General features: G+C 42.7%; 2 protein-coding genes across 3 annotated transcripts; one reads left to right on the top strand and one right to left on the bottom strand.

Annotated features, from left to right (window-relative positions):
• Positions 1-4,154: 4,154 nt before the first annotated feature.
• LOC125790228 (cationic amino acid transporter 2-like) lies at positions 4,155-8,231 on the bottom strand. Its single transcript, XM_049473221.1, has 3 exons — positions 7,003-8,231; positions 4,388-4,543; positions 4,155-4,288 (listed from the first exon to the last, which is right to left on the bottom strand). Exons 1-3 carry the CDS (start codon positions 7,370-7,372, stop codon positions 4,155-4,157), a joined length of 660 nt encoding a protein of 219 aa, XP_049329178.1. The 5' UTR covers positions 7,373-8,231.
• A 16,944-nt stretch (positions 8,232-25,175) lies between these two features.
• LOC125790256 (uncharacterized) lies at positions 25,176-26,745 on the top strand. Of its 2 annotated transcripts, none has more exons than XR_007430068.1 (5): positions 25,176-25,349; positions 25,472-25,614; positions 25,723-25,794; positions 25,873-26,367; positions 26,480-26,745. XR_007430068.1 is itself a non-coding variant. In XM_049473239.1 (5 exons), exons 1-4 carry the CDS (start codon positions 25,241-25,243, stop codon positions 26,169-26,171), a joined length of 618 nt encoding a protein of 205 aa, XP_049329196.1. In that variant the 5' UTR covers positions 25,176-25,240; the 3' UTR covers positions 26,172-26,367; positions 26,480-26,745. The 2 variants fall into 2 exon arrangements, 1 of the variants encoding a protein (XP_049329196.1); XM_049473239.1 differs by having other exon boundaries at positions 25,176-25,263; positions 25,391-25,614.
• Positions 26,746-27,398: the final 653 nt, after the last annotated feature.

Here is a 27,398-nt window from a genome sequence, read left to right on the forward strand (position 1 = left end):
GCAACCACCTGGAAAACGTTAGCAACTGCCTAGCAACCACTTAGCAACACCTTAGCAACCACCTGGAAAACGTTAGCAACTGCCTAGCAACCACTTAGCAACCACTTTAGAAATTATAGCAACTGCCTAGCAACCAGTTAGCAACACCTTAGCAACCACCAGGAAAACGTTAGAAACAGCCTAGCAACAGCTTAGCAACCACTTTAGAAATTATAGCAACTGCCTAGCAACCAGTTTGCAACACCTTAGCAACCACCTGGAAAACGTTAGCAACTGCCTAGCAACCACTTAGCAACACCTTAGCAACCACCTGGAAAACGTTAGCAACGGCCTAGCAACCACTTAGCAACCACTTTAGAAATTATAGCAACTGCCTAGCAACCACTTAGCAACACCTTAGCAACCACTAGGAAAACGTAAGCAACTGTTTAGCAACCGCCTTGCAACCACTTAGCAACCATGTGTAATACATTAGCAAATAACTAGCAACCGCTTAGCAACAGCTTAGCAACCACCTGTAAGATGTTAGCAACTGCCTAGCAACCACTTTCAAGATTTTAGCATTTATCCAAATGTTTTTAGATTTCAGGGCTTAACCAAACATTTTTAGTTTTCAGCGTTTAACCAAACATTTTTAGATTTCAACGTTTAACCAAACGTTTTTAGATTTCCGTGTTTTTGGCATTTAGCGTTTAGCAACCATTTTAACTTTTTAACGTTATTAGCGTTCTTTTCCAAGCCAACTTAAAGTTCGTTCACGAACTTTACCTTTTCTAGTTATTATTATTCTACGCTAAAATTTCTCAACGCTACTCCTCCTACAGTTTTCGAGCTAGAACCACCAAACTTCACAGGATGGTAGAACCCATAGCCGTGGAGTGTGCTTGTGCTTTTCTAAGCGATCGGAGAACCAGGGTTCTAGCACGGTTCCGTCAAAGTCACTTTTTTCCCCATAGACTTCCATTCACACTTTTTTCAAACTGCTCTAAAAGTCACAATTTTCAAGCTAGAACCACGAAATTCACAAGACATACAGAACTTGCAGAGACGTTTCAGACGATATGCTGATCTCACCGATATGATTTACGGTTTTCGTAAATTTATCGTACGAACTTTCCCCATAGGAATGAATGGGCGGAATGTTAGCCATCTCACACACACCAGCCGATCCTGCGCACGGCCCCCTTCTCTGCCCTGCTCCTCAGTACTGTATCTGTATGGAGAAGATACTGCTGAACACAACCCACACCAGAACCAATACCACACTACACACACACCACACACCACACAAACTCCACATACCACACACTCTACACACCCCACACACTCCACACCACACATACCCCACACCACACATACCCCACACCACACACCACACATACCCCACACCACACACACCAAACCCCACACACACACACCACACACTCTACACACCCCACACAACACACAGTCCACTTCCCACACTACATACACTCCACACCACACACAATCCACATCACACACACTCCACATCACACACACTCCACACCACACACTCCACACTTCACACCCCACTCCACAGCCCACACCACACACACTCTACACACCACACACACCCCACACCACACACAGTCCACAGCCCACACTACACACACTCCACACCACACATACCCCACACCACATACTCCACATCCCACCCCAAACACACTCCACACCCCACCCCACACACAACCAACACCACACCACACACTCTACACACCCCACACACTCCACACCCCACGCACTACACACCACAAACACTTCAAACCACACATACCCCACACCACACACACTTCAAACCACACATAACCCACACCACACACACACTCCACACCACACAAACCCCACACCACACACACTTTAAACCACACACACTCCACAGCTCACATAGCCCACACCACACACACTCCACCCCACACATACCACACACAATTCACACAACACCACACACTCCACACCACACATACCCCACACCACACACACTCCATACCACACACACACTCCACAGCTCACATACCCCACACCACACACACTTCACACCACACATACCCCACACCCCACACACTCCATACCACACACACACTCTACAGCTCACATACCCCACACCACACACACCACCCCAAACATACCACACACTTCACACCACACATACCCCACACTCTCCATACCACACACACACTCCACAGCTCACATACCCCACACCATACACACTCCACCCCACACATACCCCACACTCTCCATACCACACACACTCCACAGCTCACATACCCCACACCATACACACTCCACCCCACACATACCACACACACTTCACACCCCACACCACACATACCCCACACTCTCCATACCACGCACACACTCCACAGCTCACATACCCCACACCATACACACTCCACCCCACACATACCACACACACTTCACACCCCACACCACACACACTCCACAGCACACATACCCCACACCACACACACTTCAAACCACACATACCCCACACCACACACACTCCACACCACACAAACCCCACACCACACACACTTCAAACCACACATACCCCACACCACACACACTTCAAACCACACATACCCCACACCACACACACTCCACACCACACAAACCCCACACCACACACACTTCAAACCACACATACCCCACACCACACACACTTCAAACCACACATACCCCACACCACACACGCTTCAAACCACACATAACCCACACCACACTCCACACCACACACACACCCCACACCACACACACACACTAACTACACACACACTTCAAACCACACATACCCCACACCACACACACACACTTCAAACCACACATACCCCACACCACACACACACCCCACACCACACACACACCCCACACCACACACACACACTAACTACACACACACTTCAAACCACACATACCCCACACCACACACACACACTTCAAACCACACATACCCCACACCACACACGCTTCAAACCACACATAACCCACACCACACACACACCCCACACCACACACACACCCCACACCACACACACACTAACTACACACACACTTCAAACCACACATACCCCACACCACACACACACACTTCAAACCACACATACCCCACACCACACACGCTTCAAACCACACATAACCCACACCACACACTCCACACCACACAAACCCCACACCACACACACTTTAAACCACACACACTCCACAGCTCACATAGCCCACACCACACACACTCCACCCCACACACACTTCATACCCCACACCACACACACTTTAAACCACACACAAACTCCACAGCTCACATACCCCACACCACACACACTCCACCCCACACATACCACACACACTTCACACCCCACACCACACACACTCCACAGCACACTCCAAACCACACATACCCCACACCACACACACTTCAAACCACACATACCCCACACCACACACACTCCACACCACACAAACCCCACACCACACACACTTCAAACCACACAAACCCCACACCACACACACTTCAAACCACACATACCCCACACCACACACACTCCACACCACACAAACCCCACACCACACACACTTCAAACCACACAAACCCCACACCACACACACTTCAAACCACACATACCCCACACCACACAAACCCCACACCACACACACTTCAAACCACACATACCCCACACCACACACACTTCAAACCACACATACCCCACACCACACACACTTCAAACCACACATACCCCACACCACACACACTCCACACCACACAAACCCCACACCACACACACTTCAAACCACACAAACCCCACACCACACACACTTCAAACCACACAAACCCCACACCACACACACTTCAAACCACACATACACCACACCACACACACACTCCACACCTAATACACACAACTCACCCCACACTCCACCACACATACACCACACTCCACCCCACATTCCAAACACACCACACCAAACACACTCCACAACCCACTCCACACCCCACACACTCCACACCACACTACACAACTTAGTAACTATTTGACAAGCCAACTTAAAGTTCGTTCACGAACTTTGCCTTTTCTAGTTTAGTATCTACTATTCATTAAATTATTACGTTTTTATATAAATTACTTAGTATCCGCGATGTATTATTCAGTGTGTACATATCCAGTATCACCTTTGATGAATCCAGAGATAATGACGAATAGCAGCACGACCACGATCACCGCCGTGAAAATCTTGTTCACTATCGCAGACTCTTTCACTCCGAACGTGAGGATACCTGATGAATCACAATAATTAATTTAATTTAAAATATTTAATAACATTCAATAAGTAATTAGTAATTAATTGTATATGAGGTATATAGGTATATACTTGCCTGCTAACAGCATGATGAGTGCAGCAGCGAAGAAGTCTGGGTAGGGGGCGAGGCCGGGGAGGTTCATGGCGGCGTGCTGACTCAGATAATTAGCGATAACGTTTCCGATCAGGTCGTCAATGGTGCCGCTCCAGGCCCGGGCAACACTGGAGGTTCCTGCAGGATTACAGCCCGTCATAAAATCAACCAATCAGATCACTGATAATCACTGACACAACTTTATCACCTGTTAATCATTCAGCTCCAGCACTCAACAACAACTCCAACCTCAATCACTGCACTCATTCATTTATATTATATTCATATTAGATACAGGGGTTGGAGAATGAAACTGAAACACCTGGTTTTAGAGCACAATAATGTATTGTGGTGACGGACAGTTCTGGTGGAAACAGGAGAGTTGAGGTGCACATTGAATTCTGCGTGATTTGATCAGCCGTGGTTTTATGTTTTTTGGATATAATCCGGGTTAGCACCCGAACATCCCCTTCAGACAGCTTCCTCTTACAGCATCCACAGTTAATCCTGTTGGATGTGGTTGGTCCTTCTTGGTGGTACGCTGACATTACCCTGGATACCGTGGCTCTTGATGCATCACAAAGACTTGCTGTCTTGGTCACAGATGCTCCAGCAAGACGTGCACCAACAATTTGTCCTCTTTTGAACTCTGGTATGTCACCCGTAATGTTGTGTGCATTGCAATATTTAGAGCAGAACTGTGCTCTTACCCTGATAATTGAACCTTCACACTCTTACTGCTCTTACTGGTGCAATAATGTGCAATTAATGAAGATTGAACACCAGGCTGCTCCAATTGAGCCATGAAACCTACAATCCCACACTAAAATGATGACAGGTGTTTCAGTTTCATTCTCCAACCCCTGTACATATATATAAATACAGTTGTGGTCAAAAGTTTACATACACTTGTAAAAAAACATAATGTTATGGCTGTCTTGAGTTTTCAATAAGTTCTACAACTCTTATTTTTCTGTGATAGAGTGATCGGAACACATACATGTTTGTCACAAAAAACAGTCATAAAATTTGGTTCTTTCATAAATTTATTATGGGTCTGCTGAAAATGTCACCAAATCTGCTGGGTCAAAAATATACATACAGCAACATTAGTACTTGGTTACATGTCCCTTGGCCATTTTCACGGCAACTAGGCGCTTTTGGTAGCCATCCACAAGCTCCTGGCAAGCTTCAGGTCGAATGTTTGACCACTCTTCTTGACAGAATTGGTGCAGTTCAGCTAAATGTGATGGTTTTCTTGCATGAACCCGTTTCTTTAGCACTGTCCACATGTTCTCAATGGGGTTTAAGTCAGGACTTTGGGAAGGCCATTCTAAAACCTTAATTCTAGCCTGGTTTAGCCATTCCTTTACCACTTTTGATGTGTGTTTTGGGTCATTGTCTTGTTGGAACACCCAACTGCGCCCAAGACCCAACCTTCGGGCTGATGGTTTTAAGTTTTCCTGCAGAATTTGGAGGTAATCCTCCTTCTTCATTATCCCATTTACTTTCTGCAAAGAACCAGTTCCACTGGCAGCAAAACATCCCCAGAGCATAATACTACCACCACCATGCTTGACAGTAGGCATGGTGTTCCTGGGATTAAAGGCCTCACCTTTTCTCCTCCAAACATATTGCTGGGTGTTGTGGCCAAACAGCTCAATTTTTGTTTCGTCTGACCAGAGAACTTTCCTCCAGAAGGTTTTATCTTTGTCCATGTGATCAGCAGCAAACTTCAGCCGAGTCTTAAGGTGCCTTTTCTGGAGCAAGGGCTTCTTTCTTGCACGGCAGCCTCTCAGTCCATGGCGATGTAAAACACGCTTGACTGTGGAGACTGACACCTGTGTTCCATCAGCTTCCAAATCCTTGCAGACCTGCTTCTTGGTGATTCTTGGTTGACTCTTGACCATCCTGACCAATCTCCTCTCGGCAGCATGTGATAGCTTGCGTTTTCTTCCTGATCGTGGCAGTGACACAACTGTTCCATGCACTTTATACTTGCGTATAATTGTCTGCACAGTTGCTCTTGGGACCTGTAGCTGCTTTGAAATGGCTCCAAGTGACTTCCCTGACTTGTTCAAGTCAATAATTCGCTTTTTCAGATCCACACTGAGTTCCTTTGACTTTCCCATTGTAGCTTTTGTAGCTGAGTCTAATCACTGGGTCAAATGAGCCCTATTTAAATGGGCTCATGAGAAGTCAACAGCTGTAGTCAATCAGAATCACTTACAAGAAGTGAAGAGGCCATGACATGAAGCTAATTTGATTGACACAACTCGCTACATCACCAAAATTGACAAATTTTGTTGCTGTATGTATATTTTTGACCCAGCAGATTTGGTGACATTTTCAGCAGACCCATAATAAATTTATGAAAGAACCAAATTTTATGACTGTTTTTTGTGACAAACATGTATGTGTTCCGATCACTCTATCACAGAAAAATAAGAGTTGTAGAACTTATTGAAAACTCAAGACAGCCATAACATTATGTTTTTTTACAAGTGTATGTAAACTTTTGACCACAACTGTATATGCTAAAGGGTGATTGTGTTGTAAGGGGTTAATGTGTATCCGGGGTGCATTTCTGAGCTTGCCTATGATGTAGGAGAGCAGGAGGTTCCAGCCGGTGATAAAAGCCCATATCTCGCCCACGGTGACGTAGCCGTAGAGGTAGGCGGAGCCGGTTTTGGGGACGCGGGCGCCGAACTCGGCGTAACACAGCCCGGCGAACACCGAGGCCACGGCGGCGATGAAGAAGGAGATGATGATGCTGGGACCCGCCACGGTCCGAGCCACCTCCCCCGACAGCACGTACACCCCCGCCCCCAGAGTACTGCCCACCCCCAGCGCCACCAGATCCAGCGTCTTCAAACAGCGCCGGAAATCCGACTGCTCGCCATCCGGCTCCAGCGGCTTCCTCCTCACCAGACTCCTCACAAACCACAGAAAACCGCTACAGGACATCCTGCAGAACCAATCAATCAATACATCAATCAATACATCAATCAATTAATACATCAATCAATACACCCTGCCGAACCAGACTCCTCACAAACCACAGAAAACCGCTACAGGACATCCTGCAGAACCAATCAATCAATACATCAATCAATACATCAATCAATACATCAATCAATTAATACATCAATCAATACACCCTGCCGAACCAGACTCCTCACAAACAATAGAAAACCGCTACAGGAGACACCTGTGTTCCATTTCTAAAATGAAAAAAAAAAAAAATCCCACATCACATTGCATTACATTACATCGAATTACATTACCGGTATTAGCAGAATAAGAAATACATGTTCGGTAAACATAGACCTTTTTGGTTGTGTGTGTATGCGTCTCAGCAGTTCAGCAAACTCCAAAACAAAAGCTCCGCCCGATCCGGGGAATCTCTGCTACCGGCCGCATTTAAAACAATGCCTCAACCCAAGAGTTTATCCTGGCTTCGTGTCTTTACTGAGACGCCCCGCACGGCACTTTACTTACTTTCTCTCTCTCTCCTCCTCACCAACTTTAGGACAATTGGTCCTAAATAGCCATATAATTTTGGTGACCCTAGGACTTACTGCGGCCGAGATATTTAGCTTTATTTGCCTCAATGCGTCTACAATCCAGAAGTAACGGTATTATACACTTTGGTGAACATCCACACTTTGGTCAACATTTCCCCTAACTCCCTAACCCTAGATCTCAGGAAACTCGAAATGTGTCAATCTGTCCGTCTAGTCGCTGTAATAAACCTTTTATTACCGATAATTACATATTAATTAACATTATTAGAAAAACTTGAAAAATACACCTTTGTAAACTAAGACACTTTAGTAAACAAATCCCCCAACTCCCTAACCAAAGATCTCATTACATCGAATTACATTACCAGTTGTTAAGAAACAGTAAATATTAATATTAAAGGTATTTTTCAGCTGATCAGACAAAATGACATTTAATCCAAAAACCTGATTATGATTATGAGAATGAAGTGTCATGTGAGTGATCTTGTTTCTGCGGACTCAAGTGTCTGAAACTAGTGAGTTGTTTCTGGATATTGGACCTGAACTGTGTATGTGGGTGAGTGTGCAAAGGACAGTTAGGCTGACACCTCAAAACTGAATGTCCAGTATGTAGCATGTAATGCAGAAGTCAGCGCCTAAGCAGCAGAGATGAGGCCGGAGGACACATAGAAAACAGTAGTAATCAATAAATGATTTAACTTAATCAGTTAGAAACAGTTGCTGAGGAACCGCTTAACTGACCTTTGCACAGTATGTATGGGTGGGATTTTGGGGATATAAGGTCTTGTAAATGTAAGGATCATTGAACTTCTTCTACTGAAACTCTGTCTGAGTGGAAGGGGTTCCCAGAGCTCTGTTGTAATAAATTGCTAATTTGCTGAAGATCTAAGTATCCTGTCTCTCTATCAACTCTACTTCAGGCTTCCATCAAAAGAATCAAGGGGAACGCACTGGAGCAGTTGAGGGTAGTGCTGTTTTTCCCAACACAGTATTAGCGGAATAAGAAATATATGTTCGGTAAACATAGACCTTTTTGTGAACAATGTTCCTAATTTCCTAACCCTAACCGTCAAACATAACATTACAGTGTCTAACAGTGCTCCGTTAAACAGATTTACTTTACATCGGACATTTTCTAACCTGATATCGACTTAAAATTTGCACCGCACGGCACTTTACTTACTTGCACTCTCGTCTCCTCCTCACCAACTGAGCGGAAAAAGGCATGTCGGCATGAGCGTGTTCGCACATGCGCAGTGAAGGTTCCGAATTTCTAGGTGATGTCACGGCTAGCGCTACTCATATTAAAATAACTAAAATAGCGTTTTAGGGTCGCGTGGGTGGTACAATGGTCAGATAGCCACCAAATTAACTAGCTAACATCGGACAATTGGTCCTAAAATGCCATACAATTTTGGTGACCCTAAGACTTACTGCGGCCGAGATATTTAGCTTTATTTGCCTCAATGCGTCTAAAATGCAGAAGTAACGGTATTATACTCTTTTAGGACATGTGTTCACCGAAGCACATTAATTACATAGTAACGACAGTATAAAATGATTTTAATTATATTCAAAAAGGTAATAGGTTAATGCGGAGAATTGGTAAGTCAAGGTAATGCACTTTATGTGGGTGTATAAGGTTTATTATTATTATTATTATTATTGTTATTATTATTATTATTCAAAAACTTAAAATATACAATACTAATACTTTTTGTTGTCTATTGAACCATCCTATCTCTAGCGCGAAACTATTTATGCGCATTATAAACGCATTGACGCAAATAAACCTAAATATTTCGGCCGCAGTAAGTCCTAAAATCACTAAAATTGTATGGCTATATCGGACAAATGTTACGATGTTAGCTACTGATTTTGGTGTCAATTGAACCATCCTATGTCTAGCGCGAAACTAAAACGCTATTTATGCGCAATATAAACGCATTGACGCACATAAAGCTAAATTTTTTTAAGGTTGCGCTACTGCGCATGTGCGAACTTGACGTCGGCAAGAAGCAGCAGCATGATTGGTTGCCACGTGACGTGACGCACCATCTACCTGGCGGGAAACCACTATTTTGGCGCAGTCGGTGTGTTGGAGAGACAGAAAGTAAGTACAGCACTTTGCGGTGCAAATTTGACTATTGTAAGTCAATTTCAGGAGAAAAATGTTGATTAAAAAATTTGGTTAACGGAGTACTGTTAGACACTGTAACGTTATGTTTGAAGCTTGTTTTAGTTAGGAACAATGTTTAAAAAGGGTCTATTTTTATTATTATTACTTTTTATTATTATTATTATTTTAGAAATGACACTGTAACGTTACGTTTGACGCTTGTTTTAGTTAGGAACAATGGTAATGCGATGTAATGTAGTGTGATATGGGACTAGGTCCATTGCTAGCTTTTAACAGGTTATCTATTCATTTTTTTCTTTTTTCTTTTTTCAGAAATGCAAAATCTAACAACAAGGTGCAGGTTTTGCAATGCATCATGTGCCAATGTGGAAATCCATTTGGCCATGATGCATGGCGTAACCACAATAGTGCAGCGAGTTCGAAAGTAAGTATTATTTTATTACTTGAATTGTTATATACTTACCTTTAATTCTAACCCTTAATTGTTATATTTGTGTAGTATACTGAGGACACATGCAACACGTCACCTATACTCTGGCCAGCTATCGCCTTTTTGGGTAAATATATATATATATTTTGTTATTTAAATGTGTTATGTACATTTATTTATGTTAACCCTTGTGTGGTGTTCTGGTGTTCTGTCCCTGCGCATTTATATTACATACAGTATGTTTAGCCAAGGGCTAATAAACATTGCTTCATTTGTAAATTTGAAACTAAACAAATTTTCTACTCAAATCTTGAGTTTAATTCATTTTCTTTTACATTTTATTAAAAAACTAATAAAAAAAGAGTAGCACTTTTTAAAAGAAATGTAACATAAAAAAGGTAAAGGGCAAATATTAACAATGTAAGCTGTTTATATTTCTTGCAATTTAGGTGAAGCGAGCATGTGTAAAGCATTTTAATGTAGAATTGCTTAATTTAGCTGAATTAAATACAAGTTACAAAAGTAAACGAGTGACAAAAATATGAACACCACACAAGGGTTAAACAAATGGTTCTAAATTAATACTATTTTTTTCTTCTTCTTCTTCTTCTTCTTCTTCTCCTTCTTCTTTGTAGACTCACACTCTTGCATTGGAATTATTTGGCGAGGACTCCTGGGCTACAGTTACAAGGCCAAGGGGCCAGGAGGAGGAGGTGGTGAAGAAGGAGGAGGTGGAGGAGGATGGGGACCAGCAGCAGCTGCAGGTGGTGAAGAAGGTGGATGAGGTGGAGGAGGATGGGGGCCAGCAGCAGCTGCAGGTGGTGAAGAAGGTGGAGGAGATGGAGGAGGATGGGGGCCAGCAGCAGCTGCAGGTGGTGAAGAAGGTGGAGGAGGTGGAGGAGGATGGGGACCAGCAGCAGCTGCAGGTGGTGAAGAAGGTGGAGGAGATGGAGGAGGATGGGGACCAGCAGCAGCTGCAGGTGGTGAAGAACAAGAAATGTTAGTAATGAAGTTATTCAATATATATATATATGTGTGTGTGTGTGTGTGTGTGTAATACTGGGTGTTTTGTGTTTAGATCACATCGTGCCAAAGGAGGACACAAAATGCTTCCGAAAAGGTGTTAGGCGTGTTCTGCCGAAGAAGCTCAGTAAGTACATTTCCTTTAATAATTGTTTTATTTTATTTTTTTCCTGTAAAGACAATATGATTTCATTAAATTTTCTCACAGAAACTTTGGAGAGCAACCCGTCCTGGGAGATTTTGGATCAGGTGTATGGAATGCTGGTGGGTTACTTTGTCAGTGTCAGTGGACATCGGAAAGGCGTCCTGCAAAATTTGAAGGTGTCCGAGGTAATGGACGCAGACGTCGAGGGGGACCACGTCGTTGTGGAAGTGAGTGTTGTGTGATCAGGGTTAAAAAGGATGTTGATTTTTTATTATTTGCAACATGTTTTTCTATTTTTTCTATTTACAGGTCAGCAAACACAAATCGGCGAGTACATACGGACATGCCCAGTTGGCCATGAACCATGAGGAGTATTCCTGGTTCACGAAACTGGTGTCTCTCCGTGATTTCTTTGCAGGGGGGATTCTGAACATTTTTTTTTAACCGTTCCGGAGGGGTTTGCAGCAGGCTGCTGCCACTTTTCCAAATGGAATGGAAGAGGATGGGGTTCGGAGGTCAGTTCACCTTTAAGAACTTCAGAACCTCCATGGTCCATTATGTGAGTATATATTATCTTTTTTTTAACATTTCATTTCAAGATTTCATAAAATTACATTTGTAACTTTTAAACTTTTAACTTGTAAATTTGTTTTGTGTTTTCTCAGAACAAGCACAAGAGCCCCAAGAAGAAGCAGCTCATCCACCGTGCTATGTGCCACTCTGAGGACGTGGCCTCCAGGTTCTACACAACCCTGAACACGGCCTCAGAGGCGGCCCAAGTGCGGAAGCTGCAGGCGGAAGAGAGTTCTCCCGAAAAGTCTATCACCTCCAGCCCGGAGAAAAAAAAAAAGAGGTTCAAGGAGGTGCCTTTTTGTAGAGTCTTCCCAGGAAAGTGAGGAGGAAGAAGAGCAGCAAACACATGTAAGTCATTGTTTACATATGTCTATGTCGTAGCAATTATGTCATTATCATGGTTTTCTAATAATGTTTTTTTGTATAACTTAGGGGTCTCACCAATCCCTATCCAGACCGCCGGCTTCCAAGCGGAAGTTATCTTCTCTTTCTAGTTCTTCGGAGGATGATAGTGGCCCGGAACGTCAGGAGGAAGAACAAGAAGAAGAAGAAGAACAACAACAAGGAGAAGGAGAATTATTCATCCTACAAAGCCCAGTGAAGAACCCTCAAACAGATGTAAGTCATTGGTTACATATATCTATATCGTAGTAAATATGTAATAATCTTTTTGTATAATGTAATAATCTTTTTGTATAAAGTAGGCCACCATGTGCAAGATAGGGGCAGATCCATCCGCTGGCCACACCTCTTTGTGAGCCAGAAGGACATGAAGCTCCTAGAGGCGAAGGTGTCGCCGAGGGTCAAGATGGTTAAGGCCAAGTGTTCCACTGTCATGCTCAGCAGTTCGGATGATGAAGACATTGAAGAGTCTGCGGTGTATGAATCCTTCAAATTTGTTTAGTATTCATCGTTGCATTTTGCCCAATTTTTCTTGTTGTTGTTGTTGTTGTTGAATTGTTCTTATTGTTGTTTTACTATGTTTTACGGTAAATTTCATGCAAGTCTGTTGTTGACATTGTTTACATACTTGTTAATCTTGAATACATGTTATTAATGGTTAAGAAATGACTCTTTCTTGAACATACACATCAATATAATAAGTCAATATAATATACACGATGTATAAGTAGTGCAGGGTTCTTTTGCAGGGTCCATGGTGGTAAGTTAAATGTAAAACCTGAAGATACACCCCTTTTAAATTTTTCTTTTTGGTTTAGGACTAAGGATCACTAAAGCGTGGTGGATCTCCAAAGTGCTTTTTTGTCATTTTTGGCTAAACCTTAAGTCCTATTTTCACCAAACCTATACCTATGTGTTGGGGACGGCAAGCCGCACCAGATGACACAAAATTTTTGACCAAAAGTATTTACTGTAAGGAGATAGGGCCCAGTTGTTTTTTTACAGAAAGCGAAGGGTTAATCCACTAATTCATTGGCGTGCCGACCCACCCCAACAAGTTTGGTAGCGGTCAGACTTACGGCTTAGCCAAAAAATGCAAAAAAGCGCTTTGTAGATCCGACACGCTTTGGTGATAAAAGCCCTAACCAGATGATTTTACACTTAAAAAAGCTTTTTAATTGCAAAAAAGTGAAATGTGTGGAAGAAGACCCAAGTACAATGAACATATGCGAGTTTGGTGACCCTAGGGTCAAAGGTCGCTGAGATACGATTTTTTTTTTCTAATTTTTTTGAAGCCTGAGGGTGTACTCACACTAGGCAATCCGAACCGTGCCCGGGCACAGTTACCTCCCAAAGCACGGTTCGTTTGGCTAGTGTGATCGCTCCGAACCGCGACGCTACTGTAAACAAGCATGGCGGCAAAGGGCTCTTTATGGTCTACGGCAGAGGTGCAGTGTTTGCTGGATATTTGGGCGGATGAGAGCATACAGCAACAGCTGGAAACCACGCATAAGAACTCAGATATATTCGGTAAAGTTCGTGAATATCTTTTAGCTCGTGGATATCAAAGATCTGTGGAACAATGTCGTGATAAACTGAAGAAACTGCGCAGTCAGTATCTCAAGGCGCGGGATACGCTCCGTAAGTCATGGCAGCTCATCAGAAGAAAAGGACAAATTCCCATGGTATGATGCTGTGGATAAAATAATCGGGCACAAACCAACTAGCCAGCCTAATATATTGGAGTCTGCTACACCGTCCGACCCATCGGACAGCTTTACGGAGGACACTGGACCGGCAAGCCCACTGAGCAGTGAGTAACGTTTAGCCTGTGATATCTTACAAAATAATATGAAAAACGTGAAAAAATGTCTGTGGGGTTTCTACCCTATACAGTCATATAGACGAGCATGTAACACACAAAGTATGCTCTATGTTTATGACCCTAACCCTACACCTTTTGACATGGTTAACTAGTTAGCTAGCTAACTAGTCCAGTAGCTTTAAATGAGCTATGTTTTTGTTGTTTAACTGGTCTACAAACATGATCAACCTGACCAAGCTTGACAACAAACGGTCGACTAGCATGATCAAGCATAATCATATTCAAATGCAACATACATTATGCTAGTTATGAGTTGGATTTTTTAACCAGTAATTAGTGATAAGCAATATTAGCTAGGTGCTCCAGGGCTTTGTTTCAGTATGGTGTACTTTTGTTTACGTTAAGCAATCATTTAGTGCTAGTCTGATGTTCAGCCTCTGCCTGTATATTCCCTGCTGAAAAAAATCCTGCTCAAAACCAGCTGGTCATCCAGACAAAACATACCCCATGCTGGTGGGCTAGCTCATTAACTTAGCTAGTATAGGGTATGTTTTTTTCCTAAATGACCAGCTGGTTTTGAGCAGATTTTTTTTTCAGCAGGGTTATATTTGTTATTATTACAGTGGGCTAATGTTTACGTTTGTGTTTCCTTTTTTTTTTTTTTTTTGCTTTTAACAGCCACCTCACTATCTTCAGATCAGTCAATCACTTGTGATGACAGACAAGCTGAGACCTCTAATGGTAGCACACTTCAAAGAACACCCTCAGAACAGAGGAAGAACAGGAAGAGGAAGACGAAGACAGATGTGGGTGATCTCATGGCCTCATTTTTGGACATGCAAAAGAAACAGCATGATGAATTCATGCAAGGGGAGCAGGTGCGTCACCAGCAAGAGAAGGACATGCTCGATAACTGGATGAAAGCACAAATAGAGATGGAGGAGCGTCGGCAACATCTACAGAGGGAAGAGCGCCAAGAGTCAAACAGGATGTTCCACCAAATGATGACCAGACTGTTTGAAGTCATGGTGCCTCCTTTCCCACATCAGCCCCCCTCACATCCACCCCATCCCTCTTACCAACACTATTCTTACCCCACCAGTGAGGAGACACAGCCCTCCCACCTTGATCAACCCCATACATCTACCCAGGGCTATCACAACCTTAAAGTCCAACCTTTAACTCTTACTTCTTATTTGCATAATTATATGCTTTAATTACATTTAAAACAATTTGTTTTTTTATGCACTGTTCTACCTACATGTTGTAGGTTTGATTCTTTATTATCCTCCAAAGAGGATTTGTTTTTGGACATTTGAGGCTTGCAAGAATATTAAGTTGTTAATAATCGTTTCATGTTTTGAAGAATGTTAAGAATGTTTACTGTTTTCATACTACCATTTCAAAATCCTGATTTTGTGTTTCATAGCATTATATTCCAAATTGTGCCTTTACATAGTTACAGTTGTGGCCTGTATAATTAATTTCATATGTGAACACTTACCATTTCAGTGGTTTTCTTAAAAAAAAAAAACAGCATTTTTATATTATATACTGTAAGGTCCTGGCCCTGTTTCCTGTCTGTCCTCGTGCCTGTGTTGTCCCACGTGACCCGTGCCCCTGTGTTCTGCCCGTGTTTTTCCACTCACCTGTGTTCTTTTGTAGCTCCGCCCCTTCGTCCCAGGTGTTTCATGTTTCCTGTGTGTGTGCACCTCTATTTAAGGTCCGTGTTCCATTTCCCCGGTGTCGATCCTTGTACGTTTATCGTCTGTCAGTGTTCCATGTTTTCCCCGATTTCCTCAGTCTTGTTTTCAGTTTATCCCTGTGTATTGTGTATCCGGTTTTTGTTAATAAATCCCCTTTTTGTTTGCAATTGTGTCCGCCTCCTCGTCTTCCCTGCACCCACCCTGACATATACCAAAATTTGTGGAAGAAAACCACACATTTATATATGTTGTACATACTGTTAAAAGTCCACAAAAGTTTTGGGAAAATATATTTTTTTATTGCTAGTAAAAGCAAAAGAAAAAATAAAGTTCATCAAAAAAGTGAAACAACTTTGTCACATTAGTAACTCTGTCAAATAATCTGATCTCATCTGAAACTTGCAGGGTCTACATATATGATAATACACACAAGGAATTTGGGGGTATTTGAAATGAGGTGCAGTAACATCACCTGAAACATGTAAACATGTAAACTCTACAGATTAGAAAAATACAAACACAAAGCATCTCTTACTGCATTTGATGTGGCATTTCCATTTACAGCATTCCATTCAGTCTCATTTTCTTGCTGAACATCAACATCAAATTCCTCACTGTTCACTTCACAAAAATTGTGAAGCACACAACACGCTGTAATGATGTTGTTTATGTTGCTGGTGTGGCAATCACACCTCTTCATTAGACACCGCCATCTTCCTTTGAGAAGGCCAAAGGCCCTCTCCACAGTCATGCGTGCCCTGCTAAGCCGATTGTTAAAGTTAGTCTGTGCCTGGGTTGTTTGCTGGTTTTCAGGATATGGTTTCATCAACCATGGCAGAAGTGGATATGCTGCATCCCCCAAGATCATCACTGGCACATCTACTCCTGCAAAGCTCTCTGTAATGTTAGGGAATAGTTGACCACTCTGTCCCTTCTCGTATAAGGACGAATTGCCAAACACTCTAGCATCATGGACTTTGCCCGGCCAACCTACGTTGATGTCCCAGAACTGGAGTCGATGGTCTACCACACCTTGCAGGATGACAGAATGGAAACCTTTACGGTTGTAGTAATCAGTAGGACTGTCAGGGGGAGCTAAAATGCCAATATGAGTCCCATCAATAGCCCCCGCACATTGTGGAAATCCCCACCTGTCTCGGAAACCTTGTATAATGGCCGTGAATTCTTGGGCAGAGGGTTTTCTGATGTAGATGGGAAGCAGTTTTTCCACAATTACCTGGGCAACATGATTGGTTATAGTGACTGCAGTTGATTGGCCAATCCCAAATAAATGGGAGATGGTTCTGTACTCCACATTTGTGGCCAGTCTCCAGATGCATATTGCCACACGTTGTTCGACAGGTACTGGTTTCCTGAATGTGGTTGTGTCTCTTTGAAGGTGAGGCTGTAGGAGGTCGCACAACTGCAAGAATGTGGTCTTTCTCATTCGAAAATTTATTTTCCATTCACAGTCTGTCCAGCTCGTGACAACATGCTTCCACCACACACCACACCTCTGCCGAATCCAGATGGTCCTGCAGAATGGAAAAGAAATGTTAACTGTAATGATATTTGATGCATAGAAGATCACCTTACACAACTGCAACAAACAAATAAGAATTTAATTAAATTGAATAAACTTTTTTTTGGTTGCATTCCATCTTTTAACGTTGATGATGGAAAATCAACCATTAAACAACCTTTACTTTACATTGACTAATAGACATTGGTTAGTGTTGAAATACTGAATCAACACTCATTTAAAGGTTTTGGATAGTTGGGAGCTCATCTACACTTAATGCTTTTCGGAGAAAGCTGCTCCCCTCTAATAATAACAATAATAATAATAATAATAATAACAATAATTATTATTATTGTTATTATTATTATTAGTAGCAGTAGTAGTATTTTAATGTCCCTTTCTACACTGAAATACAGCACAATTAATATGAAGAGAATATCAATAATATACATATTTAATGCAAGTAAAAATCCATACAAACAGTAAATGTAAAACCATAACATTGAATCAATCTTGAACCAACATAAAATCAGTGCACAAATCAATTCTGACAGCGATCAACGTTGTTTCAATGCATCAGCAATAGAAAAAAAAAAAAATCATTTTGCTTTCTAGGTATGTAGCGTTAGCACCTTAACAATAAAATGAACCAGTTGCTTGCTTAAAGTGCTCTTTTCACTGGGAAATTGTATTTTAGACTTGTTATACACAATTCTGCATATAATATTTTTGAAAAGGGTTCTAAAGAGCACCATAATGGTTAGTGTTACCCATAATAAATTAGGACTACTATCTACAAGTCCTAAACAACAAACACATTTTATTATTACTTGAGTTTTATGTTTCGCTCCTTTGGTCACTATTTATGTATATAGCAAGTACGTCTCTTACCTTACTGATGAACGTGAATTGTAGTCCGCGAGTAAAGCTGCAAATTTCTCCCTGGACGTCTGCTGCTTGTGTTAAAACCTCCTTACACGTGCAGCACGATTAGCAGTAAATCGCTGTGTTGCACAATCAATGACTCTCTGGTTCAGTTGCGTATTTACACGCCCAAAACGACTCCAGAGAAACAAAAACAATAGTACGATCCTGAACTCCATTGTTTTGCGCGCGCATACTGTTCTTCAAAACAAAAGTCGCCTGTTGATGACAAAAGCATGCTTGGGCACGGATCGTTTAGCGCAGTGTGAGTGCAGGCCTGCGGGGGAGGGGGCCGAACCGTGCTCCGGCACGATTCAACCAAACCGGGCCTAGTGTGAGTACACCCTTAGTGTAGGCCCGAAAATCCCTTTTTTGCTCCCATGAGGGCTAGGAAGGTCACGAAATTTGGTTTGCATATTGTATTCATCATTCCGAAAAACATATCCAAATTTGGTGAGTTTGTTTTGGCAATTTTTATTTATTTATATGTTTAGGACTAAGGATCACGAAAGCGTGGCGGATCTCCAAATTGCTTATTTGTCATTTTTGGCTAAACCTTAAGTCCTATTTTCACCAAACCTATACCTATGTGTTGGGGACGGCAAGCCGCACCAGATGACACAAAATGTTTGACCAAAAATATTTACAGTAAGGAGATAGGGCCCAGTTGTTTTTTTAAGGAAAGCGAAGGGTTAATCCACTAATTCATTGGTAATTTCTGGGGCCCCTAGGTCAAAGTATGCTTTGAGTCTTTTTCACTTACAGAGGGTCAGGCATGTCATGGGTTGGCCATTGTAGGGTTCTGGCAACACTTTGGGACTCCCTCCACACTTTGATGACCTAGTACCTTACATGTCCCAATGTGTCATGATTTTTCATTTCTAGGGTTCTGGCAACACTTTGGGACTCCCTCCACACTGTGGTGATCCATTACCTTACATGTCCCAATTTGTCATGATTTTTAATTGCTATGGTTCTGGCAACACTTTGGGACTCCCTCCACACTGTGGTGATCCAGTACCTTACATGTCCCAATGTGTCATGATTTTTCATTGCTAGGGTTCTGGCAACACTTTTGGACTCCCATTACACTTTGGTACTTCAGATACACTTTTTGAGACACATAACATTTGATAGACTCACATAACACTTTGGTTATCTTTTCCCTATCTGAGTGCAAGATTTGTCATTTCTTCCATTATGATGACTGGGATGGACTCTGCTCAGCCCAAGAGCGTTGCCAGTGAGGTTTTCAGATTCATTTGAAGACACTTAAAATAAAACAGCCTTCTAGCCAAAAACCGACGAGACCTATGCGTCGGGCTCGTCCCTCCGATCGCAGCCATGTAAATTTTTATTTATCAATCGATCTAGATCAAAAGATACGTTTTTAAAGCCTTTTTAAGATTAGGCAGGGCCCTACCACGCCCCCAGGGGGGCGTTGACCATGTTTCGGCCCGTTCCGAGACATCTCATCAGAACATGTTATTTAGGGACCCACGACACTTTGGTGATCCGGGGGGCGGTCCTATGATGTCACACGACACATTGGGACCACCCCGGGGTTCAACAAAGTTTATTAAATTTTCGCTAGGAAACAGATCACCAAAAGGTATCACAGGGTCTCATCAGTACCGCCTACCAGTGTTGGGAGTCCGCAACTGCAAGCTCGCTATCTCAGAATCGGAAGGAGATAGGCGCGTCGTTCCATTAAAAAAAAAAACTTTGGGAGATGGGGACATATCAAAAACTGGTCCATTTGTCTCTGGCTGCCTTTGGGAATTTATGAAAAATAAAACAAAATTCCCTATGGGGCATACCATTCATTTTTTTTAAATTTCAAACGGTCATAACTCCGCGTAGGAAGGTCGTAGGACGATAATTTTTGCACCACTGGACTCTATTTTGAAAGGAGATTGCCGTAGACACCTCAGGTCCCAAAGCGTGCCAGGCCCTAGTTAGGGTTAGGTTTTTGTAATATACAATGACTTCCCTCAGTACAGCCCAACAGGCTGCATGGTTTGAGTAGGAAGACCAAGGGTAGTGCACGGGCCGGCGCTTGTTAGGCATTGCTACTGGGCTTGAGGTCAATGAGCAGGTAAAGTAGGAGTAGGCAGAGTGAGGGGTGTGTTACTCGACCAAGCAGGACCCCCTCTGAACTGATCTGTCTTTTCTAGCTTAATCCTACTTCGTCCGAGTGCTAGGTCTCTAAACTTGTTTATTTTAATTGTGAGGTCACAGGGAGCATAGTGAGGAGTGCACCACTAGACTGAGCAGGGCACCCTCTAGACCGTCTTGGCCTTTCTAGCTCACCCATTCCCTCTCCCTAAAGTTATTGTTTAACTAGGGAGCGAATGGGTGTGAAGACATTTTAATTGAGTATTAGGTCCCTAAGGTTTTTTAAGTAGTTTTGGTATTTTATAATAATTTTTTATTATTACTACTTGAAATAATTTACATGATTAGTATTATTATAACAGGAAGTTATAATAATACTATTAATAAGTAGCAGTGTAGTTTTTAGTTGGATGCTCTTGGATAAGCTTCCATGTGTTCCTAATTTGTTGATTGCGGGGAAAAAAAATTATTAAAGTGATCTACTTTTAATTTTAGTTATGGTCGACTATTGTTGGGCAAGTCTGTTGTTGCAACGTTTCGGAAGAGAATGATCCTTCATCAGGCACAGACTTGCCTCAGTTCCAGCTCTGAAATGGTTTCCCCTGTCCTGCTGCTTATATAGGCTTCCAGGAACAGGCTCCGCCCCTTGTTTAATTTCAAATGTTCAGTTAAGTCAATTCCCAAGGGGGAGTGGATTTTTAAAGGGAATATTTGTTCCTCTTTTTAGATTTTAGGTTTGGATTAATGCTGTGATTCCCCAGGTAAGTATTTTTTTTATTCTTTTCAGGTTTTATGGAGAAATATCCTTCATTTTAGTTTAATGACATTTTGTTGAGTATTTGTTTTTTAGGTTTTTTGAGGAGAGATTTCCTTTGTTTTTAATGACCCTTTGGTAATAGAGAGTTTGGTTTGATGACACATTCATAATCTGTGTTTTTTTTAGGTTTTGAGGAGAGATTTCCTTCATTTTTGGTTTGATGACCCTTTGGTAAGTATTTGTTTTTAGGTTTTGAGGAGAGATCTCCTTTGTTTTTAGTTCAATGACCCTTTGGTAATGCAGAGTTTGGTTTGATGACACCTTCGTAATCTGTGTTTTTTTAAGGTTTTGAGGAGAGATTTCCTTCGATTTTTAGTTTAATAACCTTTGGGTAAGTATTTATTTTATATTTTTATGGAGAGGTTTTTCTTAATTTTGAATTTGATAACCCTTTATCTTCCAGAGAGACAGAGAAGTGAACTTAAGGAAAGATGGGTAAGCAGAGGAAGCCCCACGTAACCCGGCAATCATGGGTGGCACTGGCTGGATTAGGTTAAAGGTCCTGGGGCCAAAGGCTCCAAGGGTCCGAGGCCCCAGACCAGTCCAGGAAACCCGGTGGGTGTCATCATGGGGGGTGTGGCTACGTCACGGAAGAGTCATCATGACCGTTTGGTGACCGTGGCCGTGGCCGACCCCCCCAAGGGGGTCGTGATCTAGGGCACGTAGAGCCAAACCGAGCACATAGCGCCGACCGGCACGACCGGTAGAGGTCAACCTTGTCGAAAGCGGGCGCTTAAAAACACCTATTTCAGAAGGAAAGGTCCTAGGCTTACCAAACTTGAGTATGTCAGATAGACCCTTGCAACATATCCAAATGTGGTGTCTCTGGGACTTAATGAAGCCGAGATATGGATTTTTGAAGTGTTTTTTTAAGGTCAGAGAGTAGGCCTCAAAAATCTTTGTACTGTAGGTGAAACGGTTCCCGAGATACGAACCTTTAACCGATTTTCCAGAGGCCTAAATTTAGGCCCAAAAATGGCTTTTCGGCCGCCGGGGGAGCTAGCAACGTCGTAGGGTCACGAAATTCGGTCCGATTTCGTGTCTCTACGTCAAACCGTTCCCGAGATACGGCCCCGAACTCTTTTGGCCCGGATTCAAAATGTAGGCTGTGAGGGGAGGGGCTACGCCCACGAAACTTGGCACACCACAAGGGGGTGCTGGTGTGCTCACTATATCCGAAGTTGGTGACCCTAGGACTTAAAATGGCCTAGTTATGACCTTTAACGTTTTGGTGACCCCTGACTCTTTGGTGAACACTGATCCTAACTCCCTAACCAAAAGACTTAGAAACATCCACAGGGGGGCACTGTGTCCGTCTAGTCATTTCGTGTAACCTACCGTTAGCCCCGTGAGCGTACGAGCGCCAAAAAATATTTTTGTTTTTATCCACACTTAGATGTCAGGAGGTTCTTAGACCTATAAAGGACAAGACCATTGTGTGGTTTAGAAGTTGATAGAAACGTAACTTTTGAACCCAACGGGCCAGGTCCACGAGACTCTACACGGTGTTAGCAGAGTTCACTCTGACCAACATATCCCAGTTTGGTGTCTGTAAGTCAAACGGTTCCCGAGATACGAACCTTTAACCTATTTTCCAGAGGCCTAAATTTAGGCCTGAAAAAGTCTTTTCGGGCGCCGTCAGGGCTAGCAACGTCGTAGGTTCACGAGATTCGGACCACTGAGTCAGACCGAAGGTCCGATTCAGGGTCCGAATTTCGTGTCTCTAGGTCAAACCGTTCCCGAGATACGGCCCCGAACTCTTTTGGCCTGGATTCAAAATGTAGGAGGGGCCTGTCAGGGGAGGGGCTACGCCCACGAAACTTGGCACACCACAAGGGGGCGCTGGAGTGCTCACTATATCCAAAGATGGTGACCCTAGGACTTAAGGGTCAGGAGTTATGGGCTCTTAACTTTGGTGAACTTACATGACACATCGGTGATCTTTTATCCTAACCAATCCCCAACCAATAAAGTAACTTCAGTCGAGTCACGTGTCATTTTGTTCGTCTAATCGACCTGCACTACCTACTGAATGTTTGGTGAACGTATCACTTACGGTTGTGCCAAAAGTCACCAAAAAACACTTTTGTGAACCGTGACTCTTTGGTGAACGTAATTCCTAACTCCCTACAACAACACTTAAATACGTCGGGAAAGGTGCCATTTTGTTTGTGTCGTCACGCTGCTCCACCTACTGGACATGTGGAGGACATATCCCTTAGGGGTGTGGCAAAATTAGAAAGAATTTCTCAAAAACGTCATGTTTTACCAGATCATTATGGGTCCACCTTAAGTGTTTTTCCCTTCATGCAATTCATCCTTCACCGCATCATGACCCAGGAAGTGCCCGTAAAGGTCAGTCAGTATAGTGAGAGAGGAGAGACTGGCAGTAAGTATGTTTACCTCCTTGTTATGTTTATTAAACAATGTTTAACCAATGTTGTCAGTGACCATTTACACTTATAAGTGTAAAATGAACATATATATATATATACATCAACACACACCTATAAGCCTAATATAAACATGTAAACAAATGTTTTTAATGTTTGTTTAGAGATGCAAAGACAACAACTATGTCCAATTTGTCATAACACGTATGGCAACCTGCCAAGGCATTTGACCAATACGGAGGAGAAGATGCTGCTCCTGCAGCTGTCCAGTGGGCGGTAAGCAGTAGTTTTTTAATATGTAAAATATTATTAATATTTCTATTTGTTTATTATTATTATTATTTTTTTTTTTAGTGTCAATGGTACATTCATGTGCCAGGAGGTGGGATGTGGCACACTTGTCAAACGCATCGATAGGCACTACATGGATTGCCATGGTGAAATGGAGGTATGTGATTAAAATGCGTTATACATTAGTAGGTAAATGACATATGTTTTTGTATTTTATGTGATTAAAACTCATAGTAGCCTGGTTAAAAAATCTTATTATATTGTATGTTATTACAATGTGTTATACATTAGTAGTTACATGGTAATAATGTATGTTTTTGTATTTTATGTGATTAAAAGTATTCAAATTCATACTGACAATTAAAAATTATTCTGATCTGTTTTGTAGGAAAGCGATATGGCATACGCGGTCGCCAAGACCAAAAAAAATTTTGTGCTTTCCAAACTGGCTGATTTGAGGGCTACGCACCCAGAGGTGCCTATGATGTCCGTTCTGGACGTGGGGTTCAAGCCGGTACCAGTTGTGACGCCTGAGGCCCCGGCTGAGGCTGAGGCTGTCGAACTGTGTGTTGCAGAGGAGGTGGTGCCGAGGTTGTCTGCAACAACCCCAATTGTGTTGAGGCTCACAGGAGGAAGGATGAAGAAATTAAAGTCCTCAAAGCGCGATTGGGCCTAGCAGGGCAGGATTGCCCTAGGAGTGATTGTAAGGTCAAGGAAAGGGAGCTGGGGAGGCTGGTCTGTCTATATCAGATGAGCCCTCAGAAGCGCACAAGAAAAAAATTCTCCCACGAGGACTCGTTCTCAGAGGAGCACAACCCCAAATATGGTGAGCGCAATTGTTGTCAGTGTTTATATATATATATATATATATGTGCCTTTTTTATATGTTCAATACCTGTTTTGTTTTGTGTAATGTTTGTGTTTTACAGAAAAAATCCTACAAGACTGTTTTTTGTTTGTTGTGGGGCCTAACCCGACGGACAAGGCAAAAGACAACACATGGCAACACTTGCAGGAGTCATGTCCGTCGTTTTCTTTTATATGCGGGCCGGGGCCATCTTTTGAAGGGCAATTTTTCCTTCTTGAAAGTTGCCTCTGTGATTTCAAAGTAACTTGTGTTTTGTTTTGTTGTTTGTCTATTGTTTCCAGGTGGATTGAAGTCCTTATCGCAGATGGCCTCAAGCCAACAACCATAAGGGTCAACATCATGAACCTTCGGAATTTTTTTAGGTTCCTCCAGGACATGCCTTCTGGTGAAATAAAGCTGTCTATGCTGGATTTTCAGCGGCTGAATTCGCAGACGCAGCGATGTCTGAAAACTATCCACAAGGACGTCACAACACACCGACAAAAAATACGGAGGGAATTGTCGAGTAAGTACTGATGGTTACAATGTTACATCTAAACGGTACTTTATATGCGGTTTGTTTATTCTTTGGTTTGTGTGTTTGTTTGTTTGTTTGTTTGTTTGTTTTTTGCAGGAAACATCCTTCCACGGAAAATGAGCTCCCAGTTCAGGGAGAAGGTCGAGGAAGTTCTCCCGAAGAAACTTGGTAAGTTTGCTTTTTATTGAAATTAGGGAAAAAATGTGTTTTAATACAAGGCTACTCATTGTCATGTGTTTTTCATAGGGCTGCTGGAAGAAAATCCAAGGAGACAGAACTTGAAGGCAATTTATGGATTGCTGTCCGGATATTTTATTTCGATGTCCGGGCACAGGACAGGGGTACTCAGCAATATGCTGGTATCAGAAGTTGAAGATTCTGAGGTCGAAAATGGCATGACCATCATTGAGGCAAGTGTTACTCTGTTGTGTAAGAAAACAGTGTTTACCACGTGTTTGATTGCAAAAATGTTTTGTTTATTTGTTACAGGTGGAAAGCCACAAATCGGCAGCGACTTATGGGCACGCCCAACTGTGCCTTTCTGAAACTGAGGTTGGGTGGTTCATGACCCTTCATAGTTTGCGCAACAAATTCGAAGGGTCAGAATCACCCTACTTTTTCTTTTCAAAGTCGGGGGGCAAATGTCTTAAGCTTGTTGAGTATTTTCAACAGCAGTGGTTGGAGCTGGGGTTCTCGGGCTGTTACAACTTCAGGAACCTCAGAACGTCCATGGTTGACTATGTAAGTATAGATTTTTTTAACGTAAATAACCATAGGTTGGTTTCCGAATTAGGGACTAAGTTCACCAAAGCGTTGTTGTAATGATATGCTTGTTTTTTGACCTGTTTTTCAGACCAAGAACATCTCCCCAGCCAAGAGGGCCCTTTTACACAGATCCATGTGCCACTCTGACACGGTAGCTTCAAAATTCTATATTCCGCTCAACACGGTGACTGAAGCTGCACATGTCAGAGAGATGCAAGAGACGGCGGCTGGTAAGGAGGAGAGGAGGATGGCGGAAGATCGGCAGCAAGCAGAGATGGCGGCTGGTAAGGAGGAGAGGAGGATGGCGGAAGATCGGCAGCAAGCAGAGATGGCGGCTGGTAAGGAGGAGAGGAGGATGGCGGAAGATCGGCAGCAAGCAGAGACGGCGGCTGGTAAGGAGGAGAGGAGGATGGCGGAAGATCGGCAGCAAGCAGGATGCTCCAGCACCCCACCAGTGCAGAAGCGACCTCGGCTGAAGCGGGTTTTAAGGTTCGAGTCTTCCACTGAAGAGGAAGAAGACGAGCCCAGGTCCAAGATGCAGCTGGTTGCCCAGTCGAGCACGAGCGACACCGACGATGACTCAGCCTTAGTTCCGGTCAGCCTGAGCTCATCTGAGAATTGCTCACCTTAGATGCGGTCATAAGTCCACCCCATCAGATCTGTAATTTGTATGTTAATTTGTAAATAGTTAACCCTAGTGTTGTTTATTTGTTGAGGCTGTTTTTTTAAAAGCTGAAGTTTGAATTTTTCTAAATAGTGTTTGTTAGGTAGATGTAGGTATGTTTGTTTTCTTTGTTAGCTAGGTTTATTGATAGGGTTTTTGTAAGTTTCATAATGTTGCAAAATAAAAAAAACAAATAAATGTTTAAGAAATGTCTCTTTTCATTTGTTTTAGTTAGGGACCAAGGTCACCAAAGCGTATTGGTTCACCAAAGTGGTATCTGGTGAATTTTGGCACAACCATAAGTGCTACATTCTAAAAACGTCCAGTAGGTGGCGTAGGTACA

Source organism: Astyanax mexicanus, unplaced genomic scaffold (assembly GCF_023375975.1).
Source record: "Astyanax mexicanus isolate ESR-SI-001 unplaced genomic scaffold, AstMex3_surface scaffold_35, whole genome shotgun sequence".
NCBI lineage: Eukaryota > Metazoa > Chordata > Actinopteri > Characiformes > Acestrorhamphidae > Astyanax > Astyanax mexicanus.